This window comes from Tachypleus tridentatus, chromosome 9 (genome assembly GCF_004210375.1).
Source record: "Tachypleus tridentatus isolate NWPU-2018 chromosome 9, ASM421037v1, whole genome shotgun sequence".
NCBI classification, from domain to species: domain Eukaryota; kingdom Metazoa; phylum Arthropoda; class Merostomata; order Xiphosura; family Limulidae; genus Tachypleus; species Tachypleus tridentatus.
In genome coordinates, this window is record NC_134833.1 from 49,473,215 (window position 1) to 49,500,996 (window position 27,782).

A 27,782-nucleotide genomic window follows, 5' to 3' on the forward strand; every position below is an offset into this window, starting at 1 on the left:
GTACTGTAAGTTGCTTGACATTCGTGTGATTCATCTTTATTACATTAGAGTTTTCAATATTTATAAAGTGGAATTTTTTTGTTATTTTTTTTTACAAAGAAGTGTCCCTTGATCTAAGCAGTACGGTCCAGGACTTCTAACACTGGTTGATGAACAACATTAGATCTACTAAACACTTAATTTTGAGGAGCAAATACGTACTTTACCATTTTAAGTAAATTATACATTAGTGTTTCTTCCTTCTGCTACTGGTAGTTCCTCAGATTGACCAGGAACAATTCTTCTAAGAACTGGTGACGAAGGTAGCACCCTCACCCTTAACCCGAGTTCTTGAGGAATTTCTTGTTGGGATTGCGTACTGAACGTTTTCCGAGACTGGGAACGTCGTGGAAGCTCCTGCAAGGTTTGGATATTAATCACGAAAAATATCAATGAATAAAACATTCGAGGAATCTTAAACTTTTCAAGGTAGTGATAAGATGACACGAAGGTTTAGTAGCAGAACACTAAGCATTAAACTAACTAACGAATACTGCTATATAATTACTTCTCAGCATGCATTTATTAAATATTGTTAAGAAAGAAGAATGAATACATATGAAGATATTTACATGTGATATTATTTAAAGGTGTATATAACAACAGCTGAAAACTACCTAAACCAAGGGCTTTTTCTAGGGTAACTGTGACAGAATTTCAATATACCTCTCTAGACAGGTTGCTAGTAATCTTTCGTTTGCGACATTTTACTTTTCTACCTTAGACTTATTATTGCTTCTGTATATATGCACTGCAAATAATGTTCGCAAACACTGATAAGTATGTTAAGGTTTCCTGCATCAGTGAGACACATGAATCTCAGGCGCAAACGCAGATTGTTGTATATTTAATAATAAATAAAATACTATGTTTTTATTATTGTTCTTATACTATTTTGGTTATTATTATCTTATTAATAATTTTACACTTACAAAGAGTATTTTGAAATATTAATTCAGTACAGATATTTAGGACTAACCTGAGTGTCCTAAGCTCGCAGAACGAATTGAAAGAAATATCAATAGATTATAAACAAAAATGTCATTAATACTGAACATACCAGACTTGTGGCTTAGTTTCTAATCTCTAAACCTTCACTGTGTTGTATATTTGTCAATGGTACTAAGTACTTCTGTTAGCTTGTTAAATACAATTCGCATCTACAGTTTATCTCTTATATTGCGTTTGTAACATTCATGAATAAGCTATATTTGTGTCTTTTTCCCAAATAACAAATAATGATTACGTTAGTTTGTATTCATTACAAATAAATTTGAAATATATGTATCTGTTATAAAATTGTGTGTAGTTTCTTAGTTTTCTGAGGTTAAAGCTTTCACACGACATCCCTATCTTCTAAAACAAATAGGTTTAACAAATTTATTCGAACAATTTCAAACATTTCCGATGATATATTTCCCTTTCAAAACGATAAGTTTAAAAGATATGTTTACCTAGATGGTTTAAAGTTTTTCATTTATTTATTTTAAATTCCATAATGTCCATAAAGGATAACATTTGTTTATGGCTTATCTCTGAATGATCCGTTTTCTATTGTTTAGATTTTTAAAACATAAATAAACAAATTATTTATTTATTGACCAATGGTTATTTAGTTAATGTACACTCACCATATCTTGGCTTTGACCAGCTTCACCAAGTGAATGACTTTGTAGGCTAAGTTCAGCTAAGGGACTTGTCCATCTTACAGTGTCACCCATTAAAAATGTTTCCCCCTCAATAACACTACGTAGTTCTACCAGATTTCCATTGGCTGTAGATGGAATGATTACGTAATAAAGAAAACAGTTATAGAGATAGAGGGTGAAGGTTTTACTATTTAATCCATAACTACACATCAGTTGGTTTTAAAAGACGTTTTAACTTATTGTATAACAGCTCAATGTATTTAAAAGTTCAGAAATAATGATACAACGTTTACTAAAACTATTGGAGTGTATCGCTTTGTACATCCAGGATAAAAATATTATATCCCTTTAAATTTCCAAACGTTTAACAGTTTAAAGTTTGTATATGTATTGACGGCCCCGCATGGTCAGGTGGGTTAAAGCATGCGACTCGTAATCTGAAAGTCGCAAGTTCGCATCCCCGTCGCACCAAACATGCTCGCCCTTTCAGCTGTGGGGGCGTTATAATGTGATGTTCAATACCACTATTCGTTGGTAAGAGAATAGCTCAAGAGTTGGCGGTGGGTGGTGATGACTAGCTGCCTTTTCTCTAGTCTTACACTGCTAAATTAGGGACGGCTAGAGCAGGTAGCCCTTGTGTAGCTTTGTGCAAAATTCCAAAACAAACAAACAATACATAACGAATTATTATTAAAACTTCTGTTTTCTATTGTGTATAATGCAGAAATGCGAGCAATAATAATTACATCACAGAAACTGTGATAATATTTTTTCCACAAATATTTCTATACTGGCCCATGACGGTTTTCAGCAAGAATAATGTAATAGCATTTATACCACACGTATCTTTCGACGAGCCCTTTCGCTCAATACCAGAGTTCATCAGGTCCGCTGGATATGTAACACAATGTCTCAGTAAAACTTTATTTATATCAGCTGTTTATCAAATAGCAATTATTATGCCTGTGTAGCACGACCTAGAGGTTAGTTATCTATATTAATTTACAGCGCAAAAGAAACTGATGGCATTATGAAACACGATGATGGTTCATAATAGGGATCGCAAGTAATTGCACAAAACCCTAACTGAACGTTCGGACAAAAAGCATCTTAAACTGAGTTCAAATAATCCTTTAAAACCTTTATTATTGACTGCTAATGCTATACAAATATAAAAATTTACAAAAATTGCGCTTTTTACATTTACAAGAAAATCCGTTAAAAGCTGCCTATTTTTAATTATTACTATTCTCCTGTCAGCTTACAACAAAAACGGCTTTCTATAGTGCATCCAAACCTTCTGTAGAATACTAAATAAAGTACTATGAAGTTTGTAGGAATATTGAAAAGTCGACTTGGTTTTCTGTTTTACATAAGCTATTAAACATCAAAATTCTAGTGTAAACAATGTTATCATCACCCTTTGCTGTTAGTTTTCTTACAAATATCTGGTGTTCCTTTAAAAAGCTGAAGTACAAAGTGAAATAAAAATTACCAGCTAGTAATAGTTGAGTATTAAATTACTGTAACATGTACATACTCAATGCTTTGTACACTGTACAATCAGTGTTTTGAGCTAGCCTGTATATTATGTATTAATTGAAGGAGTAAAAAAGAAATCATTACATGTAATATTCATTTATTTATACACATTGGTAGAGTACTTACCTTAAAATACACAAAGATTTATTTAAAGCGAAGTTTTAGACATATCTGTTTTATTTGAAAAGGGTGATGTTGGACTGGTAAACTTTTACACGCGTTTAGTGGATTTTGTGTCTTATATTTGCTTATTGCTTTGCATTGTATATAGAGATTCTAGTTACACAGAAATAAATGGAAACTGTATTCTCAAACAAATTTTTGGAGAATATAAAGCTGCATCTTTACATTCTACATCTCTAACTAATGCGATTAAATAATCAATAACTACAGTAAATCAACATGATCCCTATCAGCTGGCTACTAGCTATGGTTTTATCATTCCAATCTATAAAGATAATGACCATATCAAATAATCAGGGATTGTCGACATAAAATTGAGTGATACTGTTCTAGGACCTTGTATTCTAGTTTAACAGTTCCATAAAGAAATAATCCGATTTCTATCTTCGTTTTGTGCAAAAGTGTACAATCCTTTTTATTTCAGCATCCAGTTGAGTTTTGGAAGAACACAAAAGACGATCAGCCTTTTAGTCTCCAGTTATTATTACTTTGTGCAATACTTTTCATATTCCCTTTCGGTAGTTTCTTGCCCTCTGCCATCCCAGCTCAAATCATTCACTTTTTAACATTGTTGTAATACGTTGCTTATTGCAGATTCTATATAACTTACATGTTAGAAATCAGTGTACCTGAATATCACAGCAATGTCAATATTTCGATGACGAATCCTTCTATTTATTGTTTTATCTATCTTTTAAACTAGAGAAATGATCACACTTACTGTTATATCGCTAGCTCTTGGTAACTATCTAGCGGAGGCCGTTCAAGGTGTTTGTTTGTTTTGAATTTCGCGCAAAGCTACTCAAGGGTTATCTGCTATAGCTGTCCCTAATTTAGCAGTGTAAGACTAGAGGGAAAGCAGTCACCACCACCCACCACCAACTCTTGGACTACTCTTTTACAAAGGAATAGTGGGATTGACCGCCACATTATAACGACCCTACGGCTGAAAAAGCGAGCATGTTTGGTATGACGGGGATTCGAAACAGCAACCCTCGGATTATGAGTCGAGTGCCTTAATAACCTGTCCATGCCGGGCCGAAAGTATTTGTTACCAGTGAGTGTAATAACCCAACTGATTTTTAAAATTCCGTTTTCTTGAAGAAAATAATTGGGTAATTTAGTACTAAGCTGAAAAACATATATAAACTCGTGAATTAGAAAATGAAATAAGCTCAAGTAAAAAAAAACGACACAAAAGTAGCTGAAGTGAAAAATGAGGTAAATCAATTAATTCCTACGTCAAGTTAAATAACACCTGAAAACTGAGAACTCAGATAGTTAGACTTATATATAAAATATGTTATTAGTATTAAAACTCATTGTGATTAATAGATAACTGATAACCATATGAGTTCCCCGTATTTATTAATTCAACTGATATATAAACGTGTTTATTTTTAGTAAATACTTATATTATATATATATATATATACATAGTCTACAATGACTTTATCGTTCTTTGGCAGATTCTAAACATTGTGGCATTGAAACAGTGCATATTATGACAACAAAAATAATTAAACAGACAACACTGGACGACAGTTCATTGTATAGTTAGATAAAAAGATAGAAAGTAGGTTTACAATAAAACTGACCGTTAAATACATGGTGGTGTAAGTTATAACAGACCTGATGTTTTGATATACTGAAATAATAATAAGAATGAACGTTTCCTAACCTGGTATAATATCCGGTCCTCTCTCATCTTCTATAGTTGACAGCGGTCTATAGTCTTCGACTCTGGTTTTTAAAGTCCCGCTTTCATTCCTGGATCAAGTAAACATGAAAGTATCTTAAATATATTAGTTATATTTAGAAGTACCCACTGAAGAAGAAAAACATTAAATCAACTAATTTTATTCATAAGCAAAAACAAACAAACATTAATTAAAATTGATATTTCTCATATCAGATTAATAGACTTAAAAGGTGGATTTCTTGTTTCTTTTTTAAGCCCAAAGCTACACAATTGGCTGTTGGTGCTGTGTCCACTGCAGAGAAGAAGCAAAAAAAAGTTTCGAGTTACAAGCACTTACGCTTATCATTGAGCTGGGTCAATGGTACAAGAAAACTAGGTTTATGACTTTTTTATTATCAATATATGATGAAGTATTCACTTTTATAAAACATAAGCATCGATTAAACACATGAATAATTTAGGAATTATAATGAATACATGTCGTTTCAGCGTTTATCTGATAGTATCCTAATTATTTAAGTGTAAATACAACCCTTATTTTTTAGGAATCAAAATCATGTATAAACACCTTCTTCTTAGTAAAATACTTTTGTATTCTATTTCTCCAAGACAACGTTTGCACGTATTTCCTCTGTACTCGTTGTTTATAGACATTGCTTACCATATTTCGTTGAATCAAACAGATAATGAACTTTTCAAATCTCTTTTATTAAATACTACTAATTAAAATATATACAGGAAAAGTTGCACCTCAAATTCTTTTGAAACCAGTTGTATCCATTTTCAGTGAGTTCAAATGAAAACGGTTTTATATATATTAGCAAACCAGTTGCATCCACTTTCAGTGAGTTCAAATGAAAACGGTTTTATATATATTAGCAAACACAGAGGGCACTACAAAGACACGGTAGCAACAATTATCTATTATGTATTAGACCTTGATAAATATATGTAATATTGAAAGGTGCACTGTTTTAGTTTAACATGTTTGGAGACAAGTAAATATTAAGTTGAAACCAATGCTTTTGTTCTGCTTAGACATTTAAGACTTAAAATCTTAGGTCACATGCCCGTGTTCTCAAGTCTGCTCAAGGTTCATGATGCTGATTTGCCATTTAGGTTTATTGTTTTCTTCCTGAAATCTTCGACACACAGGCTTTCCAGTTTCTTAAGTAGATTTTAGATCCACTATGTAATACTAATGTCTTCTCTGTAGTCAGTTCTTATCAATTTGTTACACTAAACATATTGGCCCCCCAGTGGCTCAGCGGTATGTCTGCGGACTTCACGCGAAAATCCGGGTTTCGATACCTGTGGTGGGCAGAGCACAGATAGCCCATTGTGTAGCTTTGTGCTTATTAAAAAATAAATAAACTAAACATATTGACATGCCAGTGTCGTTTGATGTTTTGATGTTATTTACATTGCACATTGGGATAGAGACATGTCAGTGTCATTTAATGTGTAACAGTTAACTTTCCTGGATGTATTAGTCATATGGAGCAAAACAAGTTTACTGAACATACAACAAATTACCTTTTTTAAAATTTCCTAGTTAAATGTGGCCAGATCAACTTTACCAAACATACCACTAATTACTTTTCCCGAATCTCGTTGTTAAATAGGAACAAAACTAATTACCATTTCTGAATATCATAGTCACATTGAAAACAAACATAAAACTAGTTATATTTTCTGAATTTTTAGTCATATGGAGAAAAACAGGTTTATTAAACAAAGATATGGGTAAAATATCGTTGAATAAAGAAAAGTTATTTTCCTTGAAGTAAGAAATGTTTGGAAACAGGAGAAACATTTTAATAATTATTTAAGATCAGATAGGTTTTTATCAATAAATATGAACAACATTTTTATATAAAATCTTAAATTGATACAGAAAATAACTGTCATATAAAACAGGCGTTCTGCCTGTATAGCAGCATTTTAAATAATGGTCTGGCATGGCCAGGTAGTTAAGGCATTCGACTCGTAATTTGAGGGTCACGGGTTCGAATACCCGTCACACCAAACATGTTCGCCCGTTCAGCCGTGGGGGCGTTATAATGTGATGGTCAATTCCACTATTCGTTGGTAAAAGAGTAGCCTAAGAGTTGGAGGTGGGTGGTAATGACAAGCTGCCTTTTCTCTAGTTTTACATTGAAAAAATTACGGACGGTTAGTGCAGATAGCCCTCGTACAGCTTTGGGCGAAATTCAAAACAAACAAACAAACAAACAAATAATGAGTATACAGCGTCATTGAAAACCACACATTATGTTTCTAAATACATTCTTAAACATGTAGTTGAGAATAGGGAAGGAGTGGTTACCTTGTAAACACTGTTCGCAGCTATAACGAGGTTAAAGTAGCTGAACAAAGCTCAACAATAAAAATACTGATGTTTTAAAGTCTGGAATAGCATGATATTTTTCCCAGACTGATCAATAAATTTAGTCGTGTAACTTATTGCAGGATCATCAGTCCAATTTGCTTAAACTTAATTAAGCTTTGGAACATTAGATCAAAATAACTATTCGTTCATCATTCCCGGTAGATATAAATGTTGATAATTTATCAAGTAATTGATACGTTGTGATTTTGTAGCATTCTCTATGTTTGTCAAGATTTATAAATTGGTAAACATGTATTATTTCATTTATTTATTTTTTGTTTGTGTATGTAATTTCACACGAAAGTACTCGAATGTTAGGTACATTAATTGTTCCTACTTTTAGAGACAGAGGAGGCAGTTAGTCTATACTACCACACCGACGATTCTTGGACTACTTTTTATTAATCAATAGCATCACATTATAACGAGACTGTTCACCTTCCGATCCTGTGACCCACAAATTGTGAGTCAAACGGCCTAAACATCGACCCACGTTAAGCAACATAATTTGAATTTATTGAAAAACGACACTCTGAACGCTTGAGGCCCGGTGTGGCCTAGCGCGTAAGGCGTGCGACTCGTAATCCGAGGGTCGCGGGTGCGCGCCCGCGTCGCGCCAAACATCCTCGCCCTCCCAGCCGTGGGGGCGTAATAATGTGACGGTCAATCTCACTATTCGTTGGTTAAAGAGTAGCCCAAGAGTTGGCGGTGGGTGGTGATGACTAGCTGCCTTCCCTCTAGCCTTACACTGCTAAATTATGGACGGCTAGCGTAGGTAGTCCTCGTGTAACTTTGTGCGAAATTCAAAAACAAACAATCTGAACGCTTGTGCTATTACATTTTTTAAATAGATTTTAGCAAATAGTGTGACAACCTGCTTTATAATGAATGCTCATAGAATATCTACTCTCTAGTCAGGGCTTAATTAATAAAGATCTAGTCCATGATATTCAAAATCATGTATGATAAAAATATCATGGTGAATTACCTTTAAAACTGGTCTATTGTGCTTGGGCTGCAAAGTCGTGATTCGAGGTTCTCTATAGCAAAAACTCGCTCCGCACTTTTGAGGGTAAAACCCCTTATTCGATTAAGCAAGAGTAGGCAAAGAGTTCGTGGTGGGTGGTGGTGAATATTTTCCTTTGTTCTAGACTATCAGTTCAAAATCATGAATAGTTACACACATACAGTCTTTATATAATGCATTATTACCGGAACACGACATGAATCACTAATTCTTTGATTTCCTTCGGTGGACAGAGCAGATAGCCCGATGTGGCTTTGCCATAAGAAAAACATAACATAATAAACACAAACACTTCTCGGATTCACAGTCCGGCGTGTTAATTACTAAGCAATCCGAATTGAAATTAAATGAAAATAATGTTCTAGCTGGAAGATTCAAAACGTTTAATTTTTACTAAATATTGCTTATTTGTGTAGAAATAATTATTTGTTTATGGTCAACAGCTTTTAGTTCTTTTAGAACTTTCGCAAACCTACACAAATGTTATCTGCGCATAGTTGTCCATTATTTTGAACTGGTAGACTTAAAGAGAAAGCACCTAGTCCAAAACATCCACGCAACTCTTCGATTACTCATATCTCACCACAACTCTGATAGATTACACATAGTCCCGAAAGCCATAAATCTCAGACTGAGACTTCAGGAACACTAAACAGTAAGACTTGTCTGGCCTATGGGCAATATAAATAACATTTCTGGAAATCATACCAATATACAAACTTACCTAAGTTCGTCTCCAACAAAAGGTTTGGCTGCAAATAAGGGAGACAACATTTCTTTCAAACAAGGCATAAAGTTATACATCCAGTAATACGTATCTTACAACTATTTATCCATCAATAAAACTAGACATCCATTATAAATACCTTCACAAATATTGTGTTTTCCATCAGTAACAAATACTGTATACATTTAAGCACACGGTGATATATATCTCCACAAATATTTGATTTACATTTTCTCTTTACCACTGTTGCTTTACCACTACACAATATCATTTATTAGTAACATAACAAACGCATGCTGCAATTATAAATAAGCTCTCTTTTAACTTGTTTTAACTTGTGTGTTTAGTCATTTTATCTGCTTCAAGGATATTCATGACATTTAAAACAATATGACAAAATAATTACGGTTATATTACTTGTTCAGCAGATACTGTCGTTAAGAAGTTATCCCCCGCTAGTACAGCGGTATGTCTACGGATTTACAATCCAACAATAAGGGGTTCGATTCCTCTCTGTGGGCTCAGCAGATTGCCCAATGTGGCTTTGTCACAAGAAAACAACCAACGTTGAGAATTTGCATTGTAGGTTATCCCAATATGTATTACAGAATGAATAGAAGAATAACTAACCTTTCTCCCTCTGTAAGGCTGTGTGTGTTATTAACCCATTAAAACTACGAGGAAAGATAAATGTCATTCAAGCTTATTAGTTTTTTGCTCATCTATCCCCACAGAATGTGGAAATTCTTCACCCTCCAGCCTACAAAATTCAATACTGAAAACTCGTTCGTCAGTCCTTGTTCTTCTATTCAATAAATATATAACGTCAGTCAGATTATTTTATATTTTCTCAATATATGCGTGAATGCTGGCAAAGGACAGAAAGACTTGTGAACATGAAGATCTATTTGTCATGTACTTTTTGGGTAACGTTATGGAACTGTTCTCCGGACAAGTTTGGACTTCAAACCCGTCTACCAGTACGAAAAACAAACCTTAAAAGCTAATATTCGATTTTTTTAAGGGCAAATTATTCTGTAACAAGCAGGAAGTAGAGAAATACATCATTACTGCTACTTCTGACTGATTAGCCAATGACTCAGTTTAGCAGAATTCACGAATATTGCTGAGAGAGAAAAGTAATAGATTACAAGTCGGTTCTTGGTTATTTTATGTTAAAATTTAATTCCAATATACGTACTAAAATCTCATCTTTAGCTTGAAAAACGCTAGGTTCACTCTCTTCCACCTTTTTAACAACTCTTGGACATCAATACCGTTTTTCTTGGTTCTTTTTTGGAACGGTTGTAGGCTTACGGACTTACAAAGCTAAAATCTGCGTTTCAATTGCATAAGGTGAACCAGCAGATAGTTTGTTTGTTTTTTTGTTTTGAATTTCGCGCAAAGCTACACAAGGGCTATCTGCGCTAGCCGTTCTTAATTTACCAGTGTAAGACTAGAGGAAAGGCAACTAGTCATCATCACCCACCGCCAACTCTTGGGCTACTCTTTTACCAACAAATAATGGGATTGACCGTCACTTTATAACGCCCCCACGACTGAAAGGGCGAGCATGTTTGGTGCGACGGGAATGCGAACCCGCAACCCTCAGATTACGAGTCGCACGACTTAACCCACTTGGCCATGCCGGGCCCAGCAGATAGTCCAATTAGGATTTACTCTAAAATATTTTTAAAAAATTCATTTTAGCTCCAAATTTACTTTCATATACTTTACAAGTATGTGTGTTTTACTTATAGCAAAGTCACATCAGGCTATCTGCCGTGTCCACCGAGGAATCGAATCCGTGATTTTAGCGTTGTTAATCCGAAGATTTACTGCTGTATCAGAGGGGGACACTTATAAAGTGAGTTTCCTATAAATTCAGGACTCGGCGGCGGCGAACAAAATAATATTATGTGTAACAGTTACGTTAAATGTTGGAGTGATCCAGAAAATAGAAATAGCAAACATCTCTCAAATATTAAAAAAAACTGATTAATTTGGGTAGTGTTTATTGAATTTCTGTTTCATCTAGTTTTATTCCCATCCTGTTCAAACTGACGCCATTTTATTTCAAGAAACAGTTCGTATAGAAACAAAAGATACAATATAATACAAGTTTCTCACCTGTATTCTTTTTCCTCTGTTTTCTGGAACGGACTTTGACAAGAATAATAATTACTGCGATCACAAACACAAGTCCAGCTAGTCCAGCCACTACGGTCACTAGTACTGGTCTAAACTCTACAAACCATCCATCTTTAGGTTCTACAGTTTTGAATAAAATATGATATTGAACACCAGGTGATGACAAAACGTACGTCAAAATAAAATACGATGTTGTAATACAATTAAATAAAATAATCAATGAAAAAACGACAAAAACTCATTAACAATCCATAGGCTAACTAAAATAATCAGAATATTATTCTTCAAAATCATACTCAGAAGAATAAAAAGAATATTCGTTGTGATTTTGTAAAACTATGAAATCAAGCTGTTCTTGCAAGTGTAAAAGTTAGGAATAATGATTCGTGGTTCCTATGTAATCAACCCCCAATGAGTCAGCGGTTAAGCCTGAAGGTTAATCTGTATAGTGCAGATAGACCATTGTGTCACATTGAAGCTAACATCAAAGAGACAGACAAAATGAGACTTTGTAATAGTAACATTTAATTAGTTTCATTAATTTTAAAAAGCATATAATGGTATGTTTTTACACACTGTTTATTACTCTTTTCATATAAATTTCACCGTTGATGGATGACGAAACAGGTCTTCATTTCACTTTTCTTTATGCATTATATTACTATTTTTGCTTAGATTTCAACACAGCTTATACACGGTTAAGTACGTTATGTAAAACTATATTGAATATGCAAATAAGCAGATCACATGACAAACAGCCGATATAAAGTCGCTGTAGAAAGTAAAGTATCAGAAAAATATTATATTGTTTGTAGTTTATGGATATCACTGAAAATTTATAGTGCTTGCAAAAAAATGCGTAAAAGCGTTTTCTGAAGGACAATATTTATACACTCATATCATGACGATGAGTTCAAGTTAAGGATTTACAACCTGAAAAATGGATTATCCCTTGTACTTAATGGGATTCAAAATAAATGAATATGAACCAACTATGTACTTCAGCTATGATAAGTAACTTGTGCACGTGAGAACCGACAAGCAGAAAAGTTACTGGGAGAGTTATCCACATGCACCAGAAACAGTATGGAACTTAATGAAAAGGATCTTTACCAGAAAAACAACATAAATTACTTGTACACAACATGCTAGCACGACATACAGTTCATTCGTTACACACTTCAAACAGCTAAAGAAAGAAACGAGTATTTATGCTTTTCGTACGAAGAATACTGATCAAGTCTGAAGCAATGCTATGGATTTCTATCGGACTGATTGTTTGATTTTCAATTTCGCACAAAGCTACACGAGGGCTATCTGCGCTAGCCTTTCTAATGTAGCAATGTAAGACTAAAGAGAAGGGCTAGTCGTCACAACCCACCGCCAGTTCTTGGGATACTCTTTTATGAACGAATAGTGGGATTGACCGTAACTTTATAACGCCCCCAAGGCTGTAAGGGCGAGCATGTTTGGTGCAACGGGGATTCGAGCCTGCGACCCTCAGATTATGCGTCAAACATCTTAATCACCTCGCCATGCCGGGCCCCTGTTTTGCTGAACTGCTGAAACGTCGCTGTACAATAAACAGGTTATGAAAGACGATACAAAGGATGATGTGCTTTGAACATGAAAAGCTTTGTGAAAAAACCCTTCGAAAAGGATATTATCCTGCAGGGATATAGTCAACCTTCATGTGGCTGCGTGGAGTGTAAGGAAATGATTATGATCCCAAATCTTTTTAACATAACGTACTTAACATGTGCAACAACACCATTCTGGATAACTTTAATGTTGTTAATACGTTATAAGCCTTTCAGTTACTTTGCATTCACATGCTTTTTATATAATCTGTATTTTTATTGTAACGAAACAACGACAAAGTGCTGGTTTTTATGAAACGAGTCAGACGGTAAAATAATTTAAATATTTCAATGTTTATCGGGTAAGACACTATTACCTTTATTATAACAAGTTGACACAATTAGATACATAAATAATGACATTTTGTGTTTAACAGTCAATTACGAACGAGAAGAAATTAAGAAGCTAGCTTATCTAAACTGTAGAACATACAACTTCTATAAAAGACACTTCAAGAACTTCAAGGATTTATTTATAAACATTCAGAATTGCGCCGATTTTATCCAGAAGTAGACAAGGAAAATTCCATTGAGTCGAGTGGCACGAGATCTCTTGATACTTGAGATCCTCAGTGAGGCAAAATATTCAAAACATCGATCTTTAAGTGGTAAACCATATACAGATAGAAAAACATCTCTCGTGTGCATGTTTCAATAAATTTTCTTCATATATCTCTTCAACATGTAACACAGGGCCAAAGAATAACACAAGTGTTCCAACTCTCTCTCTTTTTGTCCATTAAATTTAGTCGCAAGTCTCTAAGAATAATCGTATTGAGCCATTCTCAAAATCTTATAATTCAGTAAGGAACAACGACACAGGTGGAACAAAAACACATTAAACATGAAAAAAACAGCACTATTGGATCGATGTAAAGTTCAGTGTTAAAATATGGCATAGAAATAGCCAAACTAGGATAAAAGAGCACCTCTACGATATGCAAAAATAACAGATAGATTTTCCTCTCTCTTCTTATGCATTAAAACGTATCTGAGTTGTGCAGTGGAAATGTAAGAGTTCTGAATCCATAACCACTCCCCTAATTATTCTTGAAACTCAAATAAATGATGTAGAATCTTTATATTCACAAATATTGAAAATTGAATAGATGCGTTAGAGAAATAGCAGCTGGTCAGTACTATTCCTTGACATTTTATTGTCACTCAAAAGAGCAGGAATTGACTGTAGCTTTTCTAACGTGCTCATGAGACAAATAATCCCCGATTTTAGCTGTCCCATGTGGGGAATTTGCGAGTCGAACGCCCTAACCACCTGGTTATACCAGATCCCATTTCTGTGAGGACCATATTATTTCGAGCAATATTTTCTTTTATACACTTTTTATAGACAAATAATAAAAATCAAGGTAAATGTGAAAACCTTGTTGAAATTAAAATTGAGCATTTTTTCAAGAAATCATGAAACATCGGTGTTCATATTACTTTGACAGTACCTACACTGAAAGTGACAATGTAATACAACGGCAAGTTATTTTTTAAGCTCACCTATTATTATGTTTTGATCAATTTGCTTCCACCGTTTTAATGTAAATAATCTGCATAAAACTTAAATTCTCTAACGAAATATTACACGTCGAAAACTTTATAGACCAGTCATATAGTTGTTCTCAAACCTAAGGAATAATGACGTAGGACTCAGTTTTAAGTGTCTTATTCAAATATTCTCCCTCAACGTATTATCATTGAAATTAAAGGAAGTATCACCATGGCAGTTCGCTCAATTTTGAACTTCCTTGTTTCATCCTCCTCTATTCACTTAAAGTGGTAAGAATGTAACCTAATTTTTTATTCATTTGAAAAAAATATATAAAAACACATGTTAAACAAAATACATTTTTATTGCTGTATAAAACAACTCCACCATTTTGATTTTTTTTTATAAAAGATTACTTCATATTCCTGTTGACGTGTGTGGCATAAGTTGTTTATTTTATAATTCTCGCTCAGAATTACACATAGGCATACTCGAAGCTGTTCCTCATTTTTGGTTTTTAAATTTCGCGTAAAGTTACACGAGGTCTATCTGCGCTAGCCGTCCCTAATTTAGCAATATAAGACTAGAGGGAAAACAGCTAGTCATCACCACCCACCGCCAACTCTTGGGCTACTTTTTGCCAATGAATAGTGGGATTGACCGTCACATTATAACGCCTCCACTGCTGAAAGTGCGAACATGTTTGGTGCGACCAGGATTAGAACCCGCGACCCTCAGATTACGAGTCGAACGCTTTAACCCACCAGGCCATGCCGGGTCCCCTAATTTTGAATTGATCGACTAGAGGAAAGGCAGCTAATCAGCAACACCCACTGCCAACTCTTCGGCTATTTTTGTGTGGAAAAATATATTCCGGATACGCTAGCTTTTAGGCGACACCCGATACAGTTTTATCAAAATTACCGGTATTTTTCATGCACAATCAGAGTAAAATTAAACCTATATAACATTAATATAATCACAACAAAGCAAACTAAATTTTCTTGAAATGAAATTAAGAAATTTGGCTTTTTACTTCGGGTATCGTAAGTGTTAACTGAATACATTAACAGATCAACGACAACTTACTGGTAACTAAAATATTATTTCATTAGAAACTTGGGATTGCTAAAAATAAAACTACTTTTTGTATTTTATTTTATTTTTCTATATTTGTATTTTGCACTTATGAAAAAGTTTCGAAGATTATCTCTCCTTAATTTCAAACACTGACCAGATGGAAGACAGCCAGTGAATATCACTCTTCCATTCACATTGAGGAATTGAAGCATCTTCAGCTTGGATTATAGCTAATATGTTCTGGTATTGCATTCATCCCAACCTACTTCACTAACTCTGAAATTCATAACTCTTACACAGGACCAACCTGTGCCTCGTGTAAGTAGGAAACTTTACTGTATTTTGATATCTAAAATGGCTTTGCATATAATTCCTCACTTGCATTTTAGCTACAGAATAGCGTCTTATAGAACGGCTCAGATATTGTTTTATTTTTCGAGTTCAAACTTTTGTCTCATAGCTCCATCGTATATGAAATATAATTACAATTTTGAAATCAGAAAGTTAAACTGTTTCTATTGATGTATTTTACCACGCGCAAGGTGTCATATATTAATTTCCTGTAATCCTGCCTGAAATAATTTCAGTTAGAGGGTAGGCTGGAAGAGATCCTGGTGAGTAATAAAATCCAACTGGGCGCACAAAATATAGCAAATACAAACGGGGAGAAAAGGTTCCATGTATTAATTTACTGTAATCCTGCCTAAGTGAATTTCAAGCTCCACGGCTATTGAAGATTCCCTCTTGTATTCTTCACAAAACTATTAGTTGTTGAAAGACGTGATCATTATTGTTTCATCGGACAATTAACTAAAATAATACTTAAAATATTTAACATCTAATAAATATGAGAGTTTTTTTTATACTTTTGGCTGGTATATATATATATATATATATATATATATACACACATATATATATATATATATAAATGTTACTATTATTTCAATTACATTAGAATTAATTACCTAAAGTTTGCGCTAGTGTACCATGTCATAATTTAATAACTCAACGAGCACTATATTTACGTTTTCCATGCTTAAAGTGTAAATTGTCCTATAAACTAAACTTTATCCGCTTTGCTATTTATCGTACGACAGTTAAGGGTAAGCTAGGCTACATCTCACCCACAACAAAGTGTGTTCATCGATCTGTGGGATGTATTTCCATACCATCAATCCAACAGTGTATTATAATACGTAACAGACCGCCTTGACTACCAAACCTCGTTAAACATGTCGAACATCACACACCAACGTTATTTATTACCATACTTACACGAGGTGTTTATGTATGTAAATATACTGACATTGAAAAAATATATCTGATAAAGCTTAACTCTGGTTTTATGTTTTCGCAATATGTGTCAGCTCCACCATCATTATTGGCCTATTTAAGCAGAAAGTTGAGCTGCAACATCTCATTAGAAAAGTCCATGAGAGCTTTTCTTCCGTTTCTCACGTAAGATTAATAATGTAACTGTATTAGTTAGGGAAATATATTAACAAAATTATACCACAAAGTATCATTTGTAACACAATATCATTTTTAAATTCAATACAATATATATAATATGTTTAACAAAAATAGCAAAATACATACACATCTTAACAGATACTAAAAATGTTAAAGTATGACATATTTATTTAAGAACATTATTTCAGGAAAAGAACAATGAACCCACCTTCAGATTTTTCTGGGGTTCTTGATGTATCGACATTTTTAACCCATGCTTCACTTCTTCCCTTGGCATTTACTGCATATAGTATAATACGGAAATTTGTATCTTCCGGAAGTCTTACAATTGAGAATTCTGGTTTCTTGACGGTAAGGTTTGTGTGTACTTTCTCGGTGTTTGTTTCATACAATTCAAGTACAAAATGTTGACTCAAGCCACCGTTATAACCCTCCATGCAACCAATCTCTATGAAGTTTGTTGTAACGTTTATAACTGTACAGTTAACGGGCTTTTCCGGAGGCCCTGTAGGTGATTCGATAATATATTGGCTCTAGTTATTTTCTTTACGCAACTATCAGCATTCATAAAAATTCAAATGAAGTTATTTCAGAGAAATATCATTTACTACACATAGTGAAATATATTAACATATAAATCTGTATTTACTCTACATTTGGATTAGAAAATACTAATATAAATAAATTGTTTCTCGGATTTAAAGTTTTTAATTGTCTTCTTACCAGTTTTCAGGAAATTATTAATATGAAAAGCAAAACCATATGCTTCACTTAGGCTTTAAAAACAGATATTGTCTTTTTACCAAACTATGGACAGGATGTGTTCAATATTTGCAATTGTGAACGCCTGCAGCAGGAAGTTTTTCATTTTAGAAATGTTTTGCGATTTTTACATGCCATTAATTTGTGTATAATGGACGTAAATAATAGATAAAACGTACTATGATATTATCTATAGGGTTTTCAGAAGTTTAGTTTTGCATAACTTACGTAAACGTGAGTTACATCTTCCAACATAATAATCTCTTAGGGTTCTATGTTACAACTATACTAATACACACCTTGCTGTGGCAATTTGTGAAGTTGTGAGAAAAGCATCAAGTTTGATTTTTAATTTCGTGCGAAGCTACACTAGAGCTATTTGCACTAGCCGTCTCTAATTTAGCAGTGTAAGACTAGAGGGAAGGCAGCTAGTCATCACCACCCACCGCCAACTCTTGAGCTACTCTTTTACCAACGAATAGTGGGATTGACCATCATTATAAAGTCCCCACGGCTGAAAGGGCGAGCATGTTTGGTGTGACGAGAATTCAAACTCGCGATTCTCGGATTACGAGTGCCTTAACTACCTGTCCATGCTGGGCCAGAATATCAAGAAGTTAGCTAGAACTAGAACTGACCTTACTTTATGAATAACTTATTATCTATAAGTATTAGAATTATAATACACTGAAATATATGTTCTGAATTTGGTAATTGCTTTTATAAAAACAAGTACCCTTAACAAAGCTTTATTTTTAATCATTAAAACGTAATTGTAAGTTTTATCTATACCCATGATGACCTGTAGCTTTTAAGATAAGATATTGACAAAAAAACTACAATGGTAAAAAGAACGCTCACCTGCAGCAGTAATTGTAAAGAAGCATGGTTCTCTCTGGATCCCGACTTTATTACTTCCCCAGCAGGCTAGCGTACCATAGTCGTCCTGGCTCTGCGGGATGAAACTTGCTACGCTCCTTGTAAAGTTGTCCTTAAACGTTAACACTTCTCGGCTTCCCTGGGAATTGTTAAACATCCATCGAAAAGTTACTTGCACTGGATCGGCATCAATCTCGCACAATACTTGCACCGTTTCATGCACTGCTGTCCCATACACAACCCTCTGGTTTGGTTCACAAACTGGTTCAACTGAAAAACAGTATTTAGAAAGGGATATTTCATAATAACGAGGCAGATTTCTTGAAAGATTAATTGAGGCTTCTCAGTGAGAGCATATTAATTTTGAACGGTCAGTACAAAGACGTGTGTGTGTGTGTGTGTGTTTGGGTTGGATAAATGTCCAGATCAGAAACTCCAACATTCATGTATGGCCATTACTAATTTCTAAAGACTAAGCAGATGGATGGCAAACAACCATCAAGACTCACCAAATATTAGGGCTCATACATCAGACATCACAGTCAGCAATCTAATACACCGAACATTAGGGCATTTCTGGTCGTAATTATGGCAAATAAAAATATATCATCAATAATCTTGTATGGCAAGGAAGAAATACTTTGTCTGAAAATTATGCATTCTCAGATAATAGAAAGAACGACTTACTATGTGGAATAAACAAATAGAAAGGACACTATTCTTATTTTCAACTCAAAAGTAATGTTCCTTTTGAATACTTCGTCCTTTTAAATATGGTTCATTTTAGTATTGTTACTACGATTTACAATCCACGGTAATGACAGTGATTAAGATAATTGCTGTTTTCACGTAACAAATGATATTGTTGTGTCCTTAATATTAATTCTTCGTCATTATTTGACGAAAGCACATCACGTGATATGAAACGTTTGAGCTGTTGCCTTAAACATCCAGTCAAAAAAATGACAAGAATGTTGTCTGGTTGTCAAAGCCATTCCTATTGATGTATGACGTCACAGCAGAATTTTCCATATAACAATCTTTTGCAGCACAATGAAAGCACGCTGATTCATTTATAACTAATTACAAACAACTAGCTCAAACTTTTAAAATGAATGTGGAAATACCTTTACATACTCACAGATGTGGAGTTTTGTTGACGAAAAGGACTTGAGTATTAAAAATCTAATGAAAAGAGCTGTAAAAGTATTCGAGAAATACAGTGCGAAGGGTGACCGTGGATGACAATGCCGGAAATTTCGTCAGCATTATAAATCAATCTATGTGAAGATGAACAGGTGCGTATTTTATACGTTTTCTGCTCTTTGAATGCACATAACAATAAAATTGTTTTTGTGATCTAATTTTCAGTGATATATTCATTATGGGCCTGTGATCTTGATAATCATGTTACCAGTAGTGATTTGTATAGACAAATATGCCTGCATGCTGAAATTCCATGTACTGAGAATGTGATATATTGTTTAATATTAATGGTAATAATATTACAGATAAGTATCATACATTTAATAGTGATTCTTAAAATGAGATTAAAATATTTAATAAAATCTTAATATTTACATGTAACCCCAGAGATCTAAGGTCATATACAATGAAATAGCACCAAGTAGTAAGATTTTAATAAAACTGAAAACAGAAGAAAGTGTAGAATATGACAGTTGTTGACCGTTTATGAGGACAACAAATCATATGTTGGCCGAGAGTAACCTGCACATGTTCAGCGAGGCCGAATGTTGAGAGAGCAGTTAGCCACTCACACACTGGAGAGCAAAACCTGATGTGTTGCCCTGACAACCAATCAATAATTGTCTTATTCTACCTCCTCTTCTGTCTTCAGTTCGAAAGTAAGATGTAATGTGACTGAAATGTCTAATTCTCCACAATACCTACATGTAGTTCTTAAAGAAGATCTTAAATGATGAAGCCTTCAAATATCCTGTTGTCATGCCAACAAGTAGATAGTGTGTGACGAAAACTACAACAAATATGTTTTTCTTCTGCAGTGTAACCCAAGGAGTAGTAACTTAAACCATAAGATTGTTTATCTGCTTCTATAATAACATATTAACATGATGAAATACAAGAAGAGCGTTTCTACTGATGTACCAGCAACTAGTAACTGATGGGAAATAAACGTTTCCTTAATACAAAACAGAAATTTTACATCAGGTAAACATTTACTAGAATCTTCAACAGTTGAGAAATTATTTTGAATTGAAAATACGTCTAAAATTACAATATTTAAAACACCGTTCTCTCTGCTGTAACGACTGATCATAAACGCAAAACGTGAGATCGAAAGTTTCAAATGTGCTTTAAACCTTCTTTTTAGTGTGAAATATTACCCGAAGAAACGTGATGTTACCGTTAATGCTCTCAATTAAGCATCTCAAAATTTATAAAGTAATATAGTTTACTATTTTACACTATTTAATAAAGTATGCATTTTTCTATTTCATACTGCCTAATAAAATTACACTATATAACACAAATTTTGTTCCTGGATAGTATGTGTTATTTCTTAATTGCTTATGTTGTAAAAGTACAGAAAATGACCATTATTCCCTTCAAACTTTGCTTTTGTGACCTGGATAATGAAATTTAGAAGTTAACCTATTTTCTAGGTAAAAACGGGCATATTTGCACATTTTCATTTACATAAGGACTGAATGAAACAACATATGAATCAAGATTTACATGTATTTATACTAAAGTTATACAAACATGTTTAGAAGTGAGTAGTTTTTTTTTTTTTAGATTTGTGACTGTAATGTAAATCACTTTCACGTATTATCCCCCAAATATAGTCACCCATCATGTTTTCGTTATACGCTCCTTGGTAGCGGCAATCAAAGTCCAATATATCTTGGTGCAAGCGCCCGCCTTGCTCTTCTGAGTATGCTCCCATGTTATCCTTAAATTTATCAAGATCAACGTCAAGGATATATACTTTCAGGGACATCCTGCGGCAAATTTTGCCGTACTTCTTCACTAAAGCCTCAACCAGTTTCACATAATTTTCAGCCTTATGATTGCCCAAGAAGCCCCGAACCACTGTGGCAAAGCAGACCAAAGTATTTTTTTCTTTCCTACTGAGCTTCTTGGGGAATTCTGTACACTTCAGGATCTTCTTCATTTGAGATCCAACGAAGACACCAGTTTTGACCTTTGCCTCAGACAGCTTAGGGAAGAAGTCTCGAAAGTACTTGAAGGTTGCAGACTCCTTATCAAGAGCTGTGACAACTTGTTTCATAAGACCCAATTTTATGTGTAATGGTGAGAAAAACACCTTCTGTAGGTCCACTAGTGACTCACACTTGACATTGTGTCTCCCCACAAAGAACTCAGACCGTTGTGACCAGTGCTTCCTGTTGCAGTGCGCTGCGGTGTCTCTCTGTCCCAAAGGCAAAGATAACAGGGAAACTTTGTAAAACCTCCTTGAATAGGTCTATGTATTCACTTAGGCAGTTAGAACTAAATTTAAGTAGTGAAGGGTGACCCCCTGTATATAAATTACTATGGAAATATCTAGAAAATTCTAAAAGGTTCTTAAAAATTTTCTTAAGTTCTACAACACTCTAGAAAGTTCTTGAAAATTCATATAAGTTCGATAAAATTCTCTTTCAGCTACTCAGCACTGAATTTACCTGGAATGTTCTGAAAAATGAGTAAATTTGAAAATTTCATTACGCATGTCACAAAAGCAAAGTTTGAAGAGAAAAATAGGTCTTTTTCATTTACTTTCGGCGTAAGCAATTGGGAAATAACACTTTCTGACCAGGAACAAGAAAAAGTAAAAATTGTCTTACATAGTGTTTTACGGAATAATAACTAAATATTTGCACTGCTACTTAGAGTTCTGTAACCTAAAACTTACCTTTCGGTACATTCGCGTTTAATTCTTTAATTATTAGTGTAAGGAATGTCTAATAAAAAAAAGACTTATAGCAAACCATGGGCCTGAAAGAATATTTGTTTTTATATTAACATTGTTCAATCATTGGAGAGTATTAAACCTCTATTTAATGAACAATATTATGAGACAAGTTAGTAGGAGCTTCTTCCATATATCAACATGTTAACATATAACCTTATCACTTTTTATATTGCTATGTTTGAGGAAAATAAGTTTGTTTTTCAATTGAAAATACAATCTTTATTCTCAAGTTCTTATACGTGTTGAAAGAGACTGTCCTTAAATGACCTTCTACTGTTGAAACATCCAGCTCAATAGTAAAAGTTTGCAAATGTTCTGGCATCTTGCATGAACAGCACAATCACATATCCATTTTTCTTGTTGAAAACCTAATATTGAATTTTTCGTAACAGCAAATATTACAAATATGAATGTTAGATTTCCGGTTACGACCGTCTCCCAAATAACATAAGTATCTAGAGAATCAATGAAAGAAAAGAAAACATGACTTATGACGATAAAATAAAAAAATTCCAAAGACGTTGCACTTTCCTTAACACTTGAAATTTAAGAATCCAAGGTCATTAATCATCATCTAGATCATATTCTTTAACTGAAGTATATGAAACTACATGATATCCTTTAAAGTGTATCAAACTACATGATATCCTTTAAAGTGTATCAAACTACATGATATCCTTTAAAGTGTATTAAACTACATCATATCCTTTAAAGTGTATCAAACTACTTGATATTCTTTAAAGTGTATTAAACTACATCATATCCTTTAAAGTGTATCAAACTACTTGATATTCTTTAAAGTGTATTAAACTACATGATATCCTTTAAAGTTTATCAAATCACATGATATCGTTTAAAGTATATCAAACTACATGATATCCTTTAAATTACATCAAACTATATGCAAAAATAAAATATAAATTTCCAAACATTTATCGCTTTGTGTTGCTACATATAGTTTTTGACTACTTCTAATGAACAATGAAAGATAAATCACAGGTGAAACTTTAACATGTTATTAATCTTTACATTTACTGCAAAAGAAGCTCAGTGGAAGTGTTTAAGTTCAGCAAATAGTTAATATTTTGGGTCCCGCTTTTGCTTTAATAATTGTAGACAGTCTTTTAGACATTGTTTCAACGTATTTAATCAAAATTGTCATGTTTCTGAGCTATCAATCTCTGTCACCTCAGCAGAAAAGCACCCTCGCATTGAGGTAAGTATCTTGTACCTCTCTTTGGTCAGATGTACATTTTGAACCAAATATTTCAAACTTGGACTAATTCGTTTATAACACCCTTTTCCAATCATCACCAGTCCAGGTTTTGTACTTTTCTAACAAATTTGAGTCTCTTGCCAACAATTGTAGATCGAAGTGAAGGTTTTCTAACTGCTACATGACCAAATATTCCATTCGTATTGAATCTTCTCGATACTATAGATCTGGACATTTTTCTGTCATCTGGTACCTGGTCGTTAGTCTCATACTTGAGATCAGTGACAGTCTTCCTTTTGTCCCGAAGGCTGGATGAACAAAGATACTTAACACCAGTATAATTTAGTTTGGGTCATCTTCCTCTTCCTTTCCTATGTTCATATGTACCTGCCTCTGTCTTATGATCTCGTATGTACTTGACAATGTTTGGGGAGCATTTCAGGTCTGCCACGATATGTCGAAGAGCCCAACGAACATCACGTAAATGTTTTATGCAAAATACCTGCTCTACAGATAATCTTCCATGCTTTTTGGACCGTGACGTGAAAACAAAATTTAACGTATAGTGTTAAACATAGTTGAATACTATTCAAATGTTATTATTTGTGTTCTAGCTTATACCAGTACCATAAGCTAACTCATTGCTCGCTCCTTTCTGTGTGGTTAAGACACTGCAGGGGTTACCATGACAGTTATTTGAGTGTGACTGATTTTCTATTATATATTTACTTTCAGTTAAATATATGCATTTGGAAATGAATGTAACTTATACTCTTAAATGTGTATCGCGAAATTCCTTTATATTCACTGAATGTGTAGAAGATTCTCGATTGTAAGTATCAACAATGTGTATATGTACGTAAATACCAGCATTATTGTCTTAGAAGAAGTTTCTAGAAAATCTCCTCTCAATCTTATAAACCAACGCGACTCGTCAAGATCAGCATATATTATTGGTTTGTTACAGTTGTTATACAGTACACCTCGGAAGCTATAACCGTGATTAACGCTTATTCATCGGGACGATACAGATATTTGACCAGGAACGTTTATAGACTTCTAACGTTACAAACCTTTTAACTTTAGCGGATTAGCATCGGGCGTTAGTATCTTTACGAAGACATTATTTAACATCAACTGGAAAAAATTCACCTGTGATCAGTAAGGGGATAGCTAGCTTCCAGTTAAGTGAATTGTGCCTGTTTTAACTGGAAATTAATTCGCTCATCGTGAACCCTCAATAGCATGTCAAGGAAGTTTAGGATCAGATAGGAAAACTCAATATTTTTTTGTTGTTATGTAAAACTTTCTATAAAAATCAGTATTCGTAATAACTGTTTTTAATAACCGTTATTATAAATTGTATTATTGTTTATATATTAATATTTATTTGTATTAAGAAACAAAAGTGTGTGTATCAGTCTTGTCGGTAAATATCTTAAATCTCATGCATCTTGACATTTAATTAACTTCTAAGTTTGTATTACAATTAACGTCAGTTTCAGGACATTTGAAACTGTAATAAGTAACGTAATGAATTGGAGGCTTGTCCAAGATAAATTATAATATGTAAGAAAATATCCTAAATTTATTGATCAGTATGTTCAATCAACAGAATCCTTATGACATGCCCTTGGTACAAGTATATAAAAGAAAAACACAAATACACACAGAAGTATATGAGAATTCTAAATAACAATAAGTATTCTCACCCTGGCTCATTCAGTTCTCAATAGGGATCAGTGAAACAGTACCATTGTTTTGAAATTTACATCATGTAACGCCATGGAGGAATTAGCTCCATAGAATGAAAAGAATGACAAAATATTATTTTGTCCTGATGATTTTGCTTCATACTAGGTTATTCTGCCTTTCTTTTGAGGTGACTAAATATAAGCAATAAGTATTTGTATCACAATTTAGTACACTAGTAAAATTTTTAGAAAGTGCTTACAGATGTTTTTCGTGTTTATCTTAGAATGTATCTATTTTTAATTGAAAAATATATTTAGTTTAGATCTTCTAATTAAGATAATTCACACAATGTATTAAAGAAGATTGCCTTTTCACTTACATTCTATACGAAGATGAATAGGTTCACTTTCTCCATAACCCTCGATGTTCGTAGCTCTACAAACGTAGCGACCTCTCTTCGAACGGTCAACCTTTTGGAGAACTAATGTGTAATTACTTATAATTATACCAGCAGATTTATCGGTATGGAGTTCCTTGTCTTCGAAGAGCCAGTGGAAAGCAGTTACCCAAGGATTAGCTTGTATTTTACAGTCAAAGAATACATCGTGTCCCTTTTTAACAATTGGATTCTTTATATCACCTGAGCTGTTTATACTAATTCGTGGAGCATCTGAAACAGCGATTATTAAAATCAGCATTAGTCGAACAAAGTATTTCTAATCACAAATCTTAAATAAAAACCCTAATTTGAGGTTAAAAAGAGGTTAGTTCTAACACACTAACAGATCATCTTAGATCGAATTAATTGAAGCAAGATATTTATACAACTGTTCATAGAAATGAATTTTTATTTAGTGTCTTTGTTAATGTTTTACATATACATTTGAGCTGGAAATCAAGCATTGAGTTCGTTGTCACGACATATGTAATACAGAACGTTTTACTGGAATTTAATTATATCTATGAGCTGAAAAACAGGTTAAAATATGTCATTTATTATTTATCACAGCAAAGAAGATTTAAAGTTTCCTAAATATCTGATTGTAACCAATAGCATTTCATTCATTTAAAAAGAAAACACGTAAAGTGATTTAGTTCTAAGAAACACAAATTAATGAATTTTAAAGTAGAGAATGTTTCAACATATCGTAAGGTACATTCTAAATTCCACAACACTGTAAGTAAAGCACTCAAGGATTACAATTGCAAAGTGGAATTCACTCAAAATTCTTTACGTTTGCTAAATTCAAACAATAATTTATCTCGTAAAATACTTGCCCAATTATACAAGAAATATTTTCAACCGTACAAGAAATGTGCATTATAGAAAACGTACATATAAATATGTATATATAGCATAGTTACAGGTTGAGTTCCTAACTCAAATCCTCCCATTATATACATATATCTTATCATTGTATTATCTAAGCGCCAATATGTTAATCTCAGTCCTTTGTTTTCAAGCGTATCTGTTTGATTTAATTACAACAGAGAAAACTCAATATAAGCATTTATAAGCAAGTGAAAAACATTGTATCATCAAAAGTCGAATATCATCAGCTAGAGATTTTTAGTCTTTCTTAGAAGAGAAGCGATAGAATCGATAAAACAATTTATTTAATCAGGTTTCAGTGGTAGAGTCCAGGAGGAAGCTGGCAGACAAGCTACAAGAAGACTGATGTGCGGTCGACGACTATTACTCGATTGTGTGTTCAAAGGAAAATAAAAATGGTGGTATACAAGTGCTATTAACGTGTTTGTACTATTTTATAGTTTAGTGTGATATCTCATTGTATTTCTCCATTCATTGGAAACATTTAAATATCCAAACGTTATCTTGCAAATGGTGTTCGAGAAACAATATCAACTGGTGTCTAATATAACTTAACTGTAACTAAAGTTGTTTTTCTTTGTATAGTTAGATAACTGTATTACAGAAAATGAGATTAGCATGACAGCAACAAAAGTATAGGTTTTTGTGCCAATTAAATCAAATGATTAAGATCTTATCAAAATTCAAAAACTATGTTGTTTAATGTGACCTTTAGGTTTTCAAACCTGGTAAGGTTTTTATTCATACACCTTCTTTAATTTATTTTTATTAAATAAAAATATTAGGGTGCAAGGGTTCAAATTAGAGGTAATGATGAGGTAATGATGCAATTTACA

At 33.5% G+C, this 27,782-nt stretch overlaps 1 protein-coding gene across 1 annotated transcript in view; it reads right to left on the bottom strand.

The window, feature by feature from the left end:
* Positions 1-201: 201 nt before the first annotated feature.
* The window catches only part of LOC143225214 (nephrin-like), a 112,538-nt gene continuing 84,957 nt past the window's right edge, over positions 202-27,782 (bottom strand). Inside the window, exons 6-13 of the mRNA XM_076454229.1 lie at positions 25,993-26,283; positions 18,727-19,014; positions 17,312-17,608; positions 11,392-11,532; positions 9,259-9,286; positions 5,095-5,183; positions 1,671-1,813; positions 202-396 (exon numbers count right to left, since the gene is read on the bottom strand). Of these exons, the coding sequence (XP_076310344.1) occupies positions 220-396; positions 1,671-1,813; positions 5,095-5,183; positions 9,259-9,286; positions 11,392-11,532; positions 17,312-17,608; positions 18,727-19,014; positions 25,993-26,283 (1,454 nt within the window). The 3' untranslated portion in view covers positions 202-219. The remainder of the gene's footprint in view (positions 397-1,670; positions 1,814-5,094; positions 5,184-9,258; positions 9,287-11,391; positions 11,533-17,311; positions 17,609-18,726; positions 19,015-25,992; positions 26,284-27,782) is intronic.